Source organism: Limanda limanda, chromosome 4, assembly GCF_963576545.1.
Source record: "Limanda limanda chromosome 4, fLimLim1.1, whole genome shotgun sequence".
Taxonomy (NCBI): domain Eukaryota; kingdom Metazoa; phylum Chordata; class Actinopteri; order Pleuronectiformes; family Pleuronectidae; genus Limanda; species Limanda limanda.
This window is the reverse complement of record NC_083639.1, coordinates 30,356,056-30,367,019: the sequence shown is the minus strand read 5'-3', so window position 1 is coordinate 30,367,019 and position 10,964 is coordinate 30,356,056. Positions and strand designations below refer to the sequence as shown.

The following is a 10,964-nucleotide window of genomic DNA, read 5'->3' as shown; positions in this document are numbered from 1 at the left end:
TTTCAACTATATATTTCAAAATGTTAAAGGAAAAAGAGAACTGCAGCCCACATAAGTCTGTTTATGTGAGTTTATACTTGTCCACCCTCTTACTTTACTGAGTCATCAAGCAACACAAACAATAACACAAAGTACAGCTGTGGCTGATGACAGCTTAATTTCTTTTTAAAATGACCTATCTTTAATACGTTTTTTTTTCAATAACTTTGTTCAATCAGATCATTTAAACTGCTGAGGACTTTAAAAATGTAGATGTTTACAGAAATGCTGCGTGAAACAGCCCCTGTATTATATTTAATACTCTCGTTTTCAATATCAAAATAAAATACAGAAATCAGTCCTTATGTTTTGCTTCAATTCAGCAAATCTTCATCTTAAAATATTAGTAAAATTTGAAATTGTTTAAAACTGGTGTATCTTTTACCCAGATGTGCTGTAATCAATATGTTTTATGGTTTAATTTGTATTAAAAAAAAGAAGAAATGTTGATAAATGAACTTTTTGGGACGTTTCCTTTAAATAAAGTGATACCAAATATTCCCGGGAAAAAAATAGAACGCGTCACAGTCTCCGCCCAAACCAAGCGTACTCTTCCTCCAGACCCCGCCCCATGTGGACCGCATCGACGAATCAGGACACGAGACGTCAGAGTCCCATCTGAATATTCATTACTTTTCGCGGGCTTTCGCTGTCACGTGGTAGTTTCGCGCGAAAAGCGAGTCCCGACCGGAAGAAGAAAGAAGTTTGTGCCGAAGCGACAGAAACAGACGCAGCAGCGAAACATGGCGGTGAGTGAAAACCTGAGAAAACAATTATTACTATTAACATCCAGTCACGTGTTCGGTGCCGGAGACAGAACCGAGCGGATCACGTGTCGCAGGAGAGAGAGAGAATCAGCTCGATGTGTGTTCTTCACTCCTGAGGCTGAACAACAGAGAAACGGAGATTCTGTCCGAAATGTGGATTCTTATGTTTTTAATGATTTAGTTTCTCGTCATAATTCTATCAGAACATCAGGATCGTGTATCTGTCAACACGTGTTTGTTTGTGTTCGATGTTCGCAACGAGCACAGCTGACATGTGGTTAATAAGAATACAACTATCAAGATATCATATCATAAAACACCTGATCATCCATTCTTCTTTAGTTCAATCCTTCAGACTTTATTAATTCTAACGTTTCCATTTCATCCTGATGATTTAATGAGCTCCTTTCACAACGTATTTTACTTTTACCTCAATCGGTTAATTTAGCCATAGATGTTAATACATGTGACAAATATTCATCATAAAAAAACACTCGGTTCATTAAACATGCACATAACTCCAACTTGTGTACTTATTGTACTTGTATGTATTTGGGTGCAGGAGTTATTCTCAATGAACTCCTTCCAGACTAAACAAAGGAAATGTCACATGTTCGAAATACATGTAACTTACAAAGATTAACACACGAGATAAACTGTTTGTTTGATAAGCATTTGTTTGATTGATATTAGTTTATAGAGGTAAACAAGAACATTAAAAAGGCAACGATGGACAAAATCCATTAAATCTGGTAAAAAGGATATATTTAATGATCTGTAGAAATACACGTTTGTTTGAATCTTAAAGAAATACTATTATACGAGTGAAAACGATGCATTTAACATTTAACTTTGTCAAATTAAGCCGTCAGAGACAATTCTCATTATGCAGAATTACACGTGGACGTTTGAATGTTGAATTGGAGCAAACTTAAGCTGCTTTTATTTCCTGCTTTGCTCAGAAACGTATTTTATAATCTGAACATTTGTGTTGTACGAGTAAAAACCTGCAACATCATGAGAAACTGTCAGTAACCAATGAGACGAGGGCAAAATAAAATCACTTATAATATCAAATAAACTGTCAATTATATTAATATCTTCGAAAAACCTAGACCCATACTTTTATAAACACATTGACAATGATGCTGTATCAGCTCCACAGTTCCAGTAGATCACCTCATGTTCTGGTTTGGGGATGAAGATTAAAAACGAAACGTGTTTGTGTTGTTGTGTCAGGATTCCTCCGAGTCGTTCCACATGGCCACCAGCCCCAGCCGAGCCTCCCGGAGAGGAGACATGACGTCCAGCCCGGGGCGAGACCTGCCTCCGTTCGAGGACGAGTCGGAGGGGCTGCTGGGGGACGGACCCGTGCCCGGGGAGGAGGAGGTGGAGGAGGAGGACGGGGATGGGGAGGAGCTGATTGGGGACGGGATGGAGAGGTGAGCACCGGGCTGCGTTCAGAAGCTCAACATCAGGTGACCTGTTTGTTCTGTTAAACAACACCGACTCCTCGGCTCTCCTCAGGGACTACCGTGCCATCCCGGCGCTGGATCAGTACGAGGCCGAGGGTCTGGACCTGGAGGACGAGGACCTGTCGGAGCTGTCGCCCGGAGCCCGGGCCGCTGCCGAGGACGCCATGAGCCGGAGGGACCGGGAGCAGGGCGTCAGCGGGCGCCTGAGGAGAGGACTGCTCTACGGTGAGGAGGAGTGGAGGGAGGGAGGGGCTGAATGTTTGTGTATTTAAGGAGACATATTATGCCCATTTTACTGCAGTTGATGTGGTTCATCGGGGTCTTAATGAAATGTCTGAAACATATTTTGGTAAAAATACCACAAGGATCATTTAAAACAGCAGCCTTTTTACAATGTCTAAGCACAGCCCTCCTCAGATTGACCCGCGGGCGTTAGCTTGTGAGCTAACCAGGCCGTGTAGCGAGACTATGACGTCAATTCTGCTCGTAATCCCATTCGACGCCATCTAGCGTATCGCTCCTGACAGAGAGGAACCACAACAAATCGTGGGATACCCAAGTTAACGTGTAGAAACACTACAAAAGTGGAATTTTCATAATATGTCACCTTATAAGGGTGATTAAGGGAAGAAGCGTGTTCCACATTTGGATCGAGGTTTCTGGAATGATTCGATAGATCTGAGCCTAAGATTTCTACAGATGTTTACTGTGTTTTAACAAGTATTAGCTTTAAACTGCCTGAAAACATGTAAAGTACAAAGTAACTGCAAACTGATCACAAGCTCCTTTCAAACGCAAGAGATTTGTTTATTTGTTTATTTAGAAGGATCCCCATTAGCTCCGCCCTAAGACAGAGCTACTTTTAGTGGGGTCCACATTTAAGACACACATACAGATATCAAACATTTAAAACATACATTACAATACCAATGTCAAACATTTAAAACGTTAAATTACAAATATCAAAAGTTAAAATGCATTAAAATAATGATCATACAATTTTAAATTACAGATATCAAAAATTAACTTAGTGGTTATGCAATTTTACCTTTGTCATGATATAAAACACTGATTATATCCAATTCCATAGAAGCGAAAAACTGCAAAACCATGTAAGAGAATACTACACATTTATGAACAGTACATCGCCATCTAGTGTCACAAGTATGTTGTACATTTACGTGTCACGTTTATAATTTCTGTTGGTAGTAGGTTCCATGACTCATCATATTTTGACCTTTTCTTCAACATGAACGTGGTTTCAGTTTTTACTTCATCACGACTGTTAATGATTCTACTTTTCCAAACTGTTGACCGACGTAGACTCGAAACCCTCGGGGTAGAAGGTTCAGCTAACACTCAGCAGACCGATGTGTGTGTGTGGAAGTGAAACGTACTCATTTCTTCTTCCTACATCCAGACAGCGAAGATGAAGACGACGAGCGCCCGGCGGCTCGGCGAAGGCGATTGGCCGAGCGGGCGGCGGAGGGCGTGGACGGAGAGGACGAGGAGATGATCGAGAGCATCGAGAACCTGGAGGACATGAAGGGCCACACGGTGAGGGAGTGGGTCTCCACGGCCGCTCCCAGACTGGAAATCTACAACCGCTTCAAGAACTTCCTGCGAACCCACGTGGACGAGAACGGCCACAACGTCTTCAAGGAGAAGATCAGCGACATGTGCAAAGGTAGCCGAGGTTTTCCCCGACGATAAAACCCAAATGTGTAGATGAAGGATTTTTGAACGAACCTGCGTCTGTTATTTCAGAGAACAAGGAAAGTCTGGTGGTGAACTATGAAGATCTGGCTGCCAGAGAACACGTGTTGGCCTACTTTCTACCAGAGGCTCCGACTGAGATGTTGAAGGTGAGTTGAGATTTTCCTCCTGATGAACATTAATGAACTTTGGACGAATCCAAACGCTGCAGCAGTCAAGACCAGACCAGTTTTAAAACCTGTTTTTCAAGCATCTTTATCTAAGAAGTTTGGAAACTCTGGAACGGAACTTTTAAATTTAAAAACCTTCCAACTATAAAACCGTCTGCTGCTCCTCAAGCTTTTTCCAAACGTCAATATATGAAAGCACATAAAAATTTCAGCTAAACCAGACAACAGTTGTAAAATAAATCGAACGTAAGATTCGATAAAACCGACCCGATCGTGTCTCTGCCTTTTTTCGTCAGGTTTTCGATGAAGCAGCCAAAGAAGTAGTTCTGGCCATGTACCCGAAGTACGGCCGCATCGCCCACGAGATCCACGTCCGCATCTGCAACCTGCCGCTGGTCGAGGAGATCCGCTCCCTCAGGTACACTCCTACTCTTCATGCTAATTAGTGTCTTTCGGAAATAAATGTTCACCCGATTTTTCCATCATTCTCCTTGTAACTGTAAAACATATGATCGGGCACTAAAAGATCTTCGATAAAAAAATACTCAGTTTTATCAGAAATAATGAGGGAAAGAAGAAATGAATCAGATTTCAGCTGCATCTGATTCAGCTGCTCCAATCATCTTCCTCCTCCCCCTCCTCCTCCTCCTGCTCCTCCTCCTCCTCCTCCTCCTCCTCTTCCTCCTCCTCCTCCTCCTCCTCCAGGCAGCTGCACCTGAACCAGCTGATCCGGACCAGCGGTGTGGTGAGCAGCTGCACCGGCGTCCTCCCCCAGCTCGGCATGGTCAAGTACAACTGTAACAAGTGTAACTTCGTGCTGGGGCCCTTCTTCCAGTCCCAGAACCAGGAGGTGAAGCCGGGCTCCTGTCCCGAGTGTCAGTCCCAGGGGCCCTTCGAGATCAACATGGAGGAGGTGAGCACAAAGCGTGACGTCGTTCCCTCCGTCGCGTGTCGACCGACGAGGAGGTTGTTGTCATTTTGTTTCTGTGAATTTAACCAGACGTCGTCCTCCTCCTGCAGACAGTTTACCAGAACTACCAGAGAATCACCATCCAGGAGAGTCCCGGCAAAGTGGCCGCCGGGCGCCTCCCTCGCTCCAAAGACGCCATCTTGCTGGCCGACCTTGTCGACAACTGTAAACCCGGAGACGAGATTGTGAGTCTGTTTTTGAAAAGGATCAATAATCGAAACAAACTTTTTGGAAAATAGAGACTAAACTTGATGCTGTGACTCCTCCTCCTCTCAGGAGCTGACAGGAATCTACCACAACAACTACGACGGCTCCCTGAACATGGCCAACGGCTTCCCGGTGTTCGCCACGGTCATCCTGGCCAACCACATCACCTGCCGCGACGACGGCGTCGCCGTGGCCGAGCTGACGGACGAGGACGTCAAGGCCATCGTGACGCTGTCCAAGGACGAGCGCATCGGAGAGCGGGTGAGGCTCCGGCTCCAGACGTGTGACACTAAAGCACCGATTTGAGTTTCACCAGTGAAACGACCGCGGCTGCACACGTGATCTCTGACTCGTTTCCTGTTGCAGATCTTTGCCAGCATGGCGCCGTCCATCTACGGCCACGAGGACATCAAGAGAGCTCTGGCTCTGGCGCTGTTCGGAGGAGAACCCAAAAACCCAGGTAAAGATTCCACTCCACACGTGAGCCGGTCAGAAATCTGGTCTCTACGGCGAACTTGTGATAGTTTTATTATTTTTAGTCTTTGATATTACGACTGCGTCCGCACTGATCTGACCATGACGCCCACGTTCTCCTCCTGATTGGCTCTTATCGGTCACGTGACTCGACTACCAGCAGTGAGGGCTAAACACTAAACGCTCTTTTTCTTTTTCCAGGTGGGAAACACAAGGTGCGCGGAGACATCAATGTTCTTCTGTGTGGAGACCCGGGAACCGCCAAGTCCCAGTTCCTCAAGTACGTGTGTTACAGTGTGTGTGTGTGTGTGTGTGTGTGTGTGTGTGTGTGTGTGTGTGTGTGTGTGTGTGTGTGTACTAGTACTACTGAAGTGAATATAGAATATAATAAGTTGGATTACAGTGCTTCAATTAGTCTGGTGGTTTCAGGTTTGTTACACGGGGACAGAAAAACAGATTTAACTGTTAATTTGAGTGAGTGTACCTAATAATCTGGTCACTGACAGTATGTGGTCAACCACAATAACTACTAATAATAACTAATAACTGGCAGAAGTTGTGAACTGACGTGTTAAACCTTAAGAGTAAAATAACAAATAAACCAAGTGTTAATGTTTAAATGAGGACAGGAAAATTTGATGAAATTAAAAATGTTTTAATTTTAATTAAAAAAATAATTTATAATGCACACGACTCAACTTGTTTTACACTGCAGCGTGTGAACCTTATCTGAATCAACTGTGCATAAAATTTTAAAAGCAAATTTTATGGAAAGATTACCAAAGTTATCGTAGGCTGACGGTGGAAACTGAGTCCTGGCGTGTTTTTCTCTGCAGATACGTGGAGAAGGTGTCGAGTCGCGCCGTCTTCACCACCGGTCAGGGAGCGTCCGCCGTCGGGCTGACCGCCTACGTGCAGCGACACCCGGTGAGCCGGGAGTGGACGCTGGAGGCCGGAGCGCTGGTGCTCGCCGACCGCGGCGTCTGTCTGATCGACGAGTTCGACAAGGTGAGCGGCGCGTGACCGGCCGGGGAAACTGAACCCGATTCACCCTTTAGTGAGACAGACGTGAAAGCAGACGTGTCTCTGTGCTCCAGATGAACGACTCGGACCGGACGAGTATCCACGAGGCCATGGAGCAGCAGAGCATCTCCATCTCCAAGGCCGGCATCGTCACCTCGCTGCAGGCCAGGTGCACCATCATCGCCGCCTCCAACCCCATCGGTACGTAACTCAGAGGCTCGTCCACGACTCTGAGAAAAACCTGCGACCTTCGAGCGTTTGGTTAGAGCCGCGATGTTCCAGCTGGAGGACGTCAGGCGCCCGGGAGCTGATGGAGATGTGATCTGAGGCCGGGGACATGAAGAGCTTCAGACATAATGAGGACGATCGTGATATCAAATCTCAAACCACTTTAAAAAGACGGGAGATACGACGTCTTCTCTCTGGCTTTTGTGAGAAGTTTGTAAAAATAAAGAGTCTCGGGATTTTGATTTATCAAAGGTCAGAGGTCGTTAAAGAGCAGAGTCAGAATCTCTAAGTTCAGATTGAAGTAGTTCTCTCTTGTGTCACTGAGACGGTAGAAACGAGACATTGAAGGTTTCGGACTGAAAGACGTTCATCAGCCGGTCGATGACTTACGATTTATAACTTCATTATGATTCAGTTTGTGTTTGCAGTGTTGTCTCGTCCTCTTGAGTAACAGCGGATGTGTTTCCTGCAGGCGGCAGGTACGACCCCTCCCTGACCTTCGCTGACAACGTGGACCTGACGGAGCCAATCGTGTCGCGTTTCGACGTCTTGTGTGTCGTCCGAGACACAATCGACCCCGTGCAGGTACACGCCCCCTTTTATCTCGTTTCCTTTTAAGGATTCTGTCCAGATTTAGGATGGTTCTCGTCCACGAATCCTTCTCACCGCTCTCCCGTTTTGGCTCGTGACAGGACGAGATGCTGGCTCGCTTCGTGGTCGGCTCCCACATCAAACATCACCCCAGCCACAAGGAAAGGGGAGTGGCCTTAGAGGAGGTGGTGCTGCCCAACTCGTCCGACGTGCCGCCGATTCCCCAGCAGCTGCTGAGGAAGTACATCATCTACGCCAAAGAGCGGGTACGACCACGCAGACCCCGGACAGTCACCGTCATGTTCATCACACACACGACTGTTGGGCTTTAACCAGTTTGACCGGTGGACATTAAAAATCTGAACCTTTTAAATCTGCAGATTCATCCCAAACTGAACCAGATGGATCAGGACAAAGTGGCTCGTATCTACAGCGAACTCCGCAAAGAGTCGATGGTGAGTCCTCTGAACATTTCCACCTGTCACTGAGGAGAAATTCCACACAATCAAGTATATCATAGAATTTAAGGTTGTGTGTGTATATATACAGGGTTCGTACGGTCATGGAAAACCTGGAAAAGTCATGGAATTTTAAAATGTGTTTTTCCAGGCCTGGAAAAGTCATGGAAAAAAATAATTTCCCAAAAGTTTTGGAAAAGTCATGGAAATTTGTTATATTCTTATTTTCATGTCGTTCGTTTTAGGGATGGGCATAAATACTCGACTATTGATTAATTGATCATTAAGAATTTCATTGATGACATGTTTTCATCGATAAACTATTGCATGTTCGCTATGTGGCAGGACGTCGGAATATCCGAGTTGCCCTGAACGCAGCACAGCGTGTCTGTTAGCAGCTGGAGGAAGCAGCCCGAAGCTAAGCCTCTGCTGCTCGGCTTCATGTCCGCACACGGACCCTCAGTCCACGCGGAGGGTAACCCGGACAGACCCGGGTCTGGGTGAGGGGTTCCGGGAGTGAGGGCGTTACAACGACCGGACTGAGAGGTCGAGAGCCGTCAGATGGAGCTAGCTCTCAGCGGCTAGCTGCTCTCTCAGCGGGGCTTAGGAGGACAGCAGCGCTTATTTACAAGTGTAACATTGAACGGATCCTGTTTAACTGCCACAAGAGTTGTTAATCTTGTAATAAAGATCTCAATGAGGAAACACGCTGTTTTTTCTATTTTCACTGCATTTTAATATAGGCTATAAATAGTGAATTTTAATATAAAAATATGAATGATTAATCGAAAAATTTATCGTTAATTCTTCCGACGATCGATTAAGACAATTTAATCGAATGCCCATCCCTAGTTCATTTACGCTGAGTTTTAAATAATTCATACATTTTTAAAGAAATATGCTCAAAATATAAGCAGGCATACTTTGGTTTGTGTCATTTAAGGTACACTGTATGCCTTGGAATTCTCATTGTTAGTTTGAATACTACATTTTGTCACTTTTTCGCGTATACACCGAGATTTCACGCAATGTTCGGTCATGGAAATTTGGTTAAAAGTCATGGAAAAGTCATGGAAATCCATTGGTCAAAATGTGTATGAACCCTGTATTTGTGTGGTTGTGATTTTCCGTTGCTCCTTTGGAGAATCCCTAACGTCTCATTGATGTTGGACCAACAGGCGACAGGCAGCATCCCCATCACGGTCCGTCACATCGAGTCCATGATCCGAATGGCCGAGGCCCACGCCAAGATCCACCTGAGGGACTACGTGCTGGAGGACGACGTCAACATGGCGATCAGGGTGATGCTGGAGAGCTTCATCGACACGCAGAAGTTCAGCGTCATGAGGAGCATGAGGAAGGTTCGTGGTCTCTCACTGTCACCGATGAATCAGGGTCTCAGAACTTTGACTCCGCTGCAAAACAGGAAGTGTGAATCCACAATTCGGCCTCATTTCAAAGCCTCAAATTTGCTGTGAAGTGTAAACAAACCCAAGATTTATACATATTTCTTGTCTTTACATTGCTTTAATGTATTTGAATTCAATAAAAAGTGTAAAAGTATAATATACTTTTAAATGTAATAGAATTTCTGAGAGTACAGATGAAAATCAGGAGGGTCAGTTTGTGTCTAATGTTCATTAATCTGTTTCCCTCGCAGACGTTCGCTCGGTATCTCTCTTTCCGCAGAGACAACAACGAGCTGCTGCTCTTCATCCTCAAGCAGCTGGTGGCCGAGCAGGTCTCCTACCAACGCAACCGCTACGGCGCCCAGAACGACACCATCGAGATTCCAGAGAAGGAGCTGCAGGACAAGGTAACGAGGAACCACACGCTCACACGGTGTAGATCCTTCACTCTGCGTGATCCCAGGTCAGGGACTCGTCACGGATACATCCCGGATCGGTTGACCTCAGACGATGCAGAATCATTTTCACACAATGCTTTTTCTGCTCAACAGTGAGAAAGGATTGAAAGTTCTAATCGTCTCTGTTTGTCCTCCTCCTCTTCCTCTGTCCTCTTCCTCCTGCAGGCGAGACAGATCAACATCCACAACCTGTCTGCGTTCTACGACAGCGACCATTTCCGCTCCAACAAGTTCAGCCACGACGGCAAAAAGAAACTGATCCTGCAGCAGTTTTGAGTTTTCTGTCCTCTTCCTCCTCCTCTTCCTCCTCCTCCTCCTCCTCCTCCTCCCTAACAGTGTTTCTTGAACTCGATTTCTGGGCCCATCTCTGGGCATCGTTGTAGGAAACAGTGCTTGTGGTTGTTATCATGTCGGAGTCGGACGTGTCACAAGTGAGATGTTGTTTCCTTTGAGCTCTAGAAAGTGATTTGAAAATGTCTGAAGAGAGAAAAGGAGCTGGGAGGACGTGTGTGAAAGGGGAGGAGTCAGCTCTCATCCAATCACAGCTCGGAGCGGAAAACAGACGAGGAATTTGGTTTGACCATTACATGTGCTGACAAAAGCGATGGAGGAAAAGGAAGTAGCTGATTCCTCACAGATGATGATGTACGGTTTCAACGGCTTATTTAACGTGTTGGTTATAACGGGGAATGAATAAGTTTACGTGTGTTCAGGACGTTAAAGGTTCAGTTCATGCGCCACAAACTAAAGGAAGAGTGGATCTGAAATCGGTTCAGTAAAAATACAGAATTAAATATGAGAATTTAATGTTTCAGAAAAATAAGCCGATCCTCTGTTTTCTGTCTGTATCTGTCCCCACGAGGGGCCGAGTGTAAATAAATGTACATGTTTTTGTCCGTGTTGTCGTAGAAACAGACTTTTCTTCTCGTTCTGGTGGAAGTTCGACCTGAAGATTTGAACGTAAAAAGATCTTGTATGT

The 10,964-nt window shown here is 45.4% G+C and overlaps 1 protein-coding gene across 1 annotated transcript; it reads left to right on the top strand.

The window, feature by feature from the left end:
• Positions 1-734: 734 nt before the first annotated feature.
• Positions 735-10,309, top strand: mcm2 (minichromosome maintenance complex component 2). Its single transcript, XM_061070191.1, has 19 exons — positions 735-788; positions 2,046-2,248; positions 2,334-2,506; positions 3,702-3,968; positions 4,049-4,146; positions 4,464-4,585; positions 4,873-5,080; positions 5,188-5,322; positions 5,414-5,605; positions 5,711-5,804; positions 6,020-6,098; positions 6,655-6,826; positions 6,916-7,042; positions 7,542-7,654; positions 7,762-7,926; positions 8,041-8,115; positions 9,297-9,479; positions 9,779-9,934; positions 10,151-10,309. The coding sequence occupies exons 1-19, from the start codon at positions 783-785 to the stop codon at positions 10,259-10,261; spliced, it is 2,679 nt and encodes an 892-aa protein (XP_060926174.1). The 5' UTR covers positions 735-782; the 3' UTR covers positions 10,262-10,309.
• Positions 10,310-10,964: the final 655 nt, after the last annotated feature.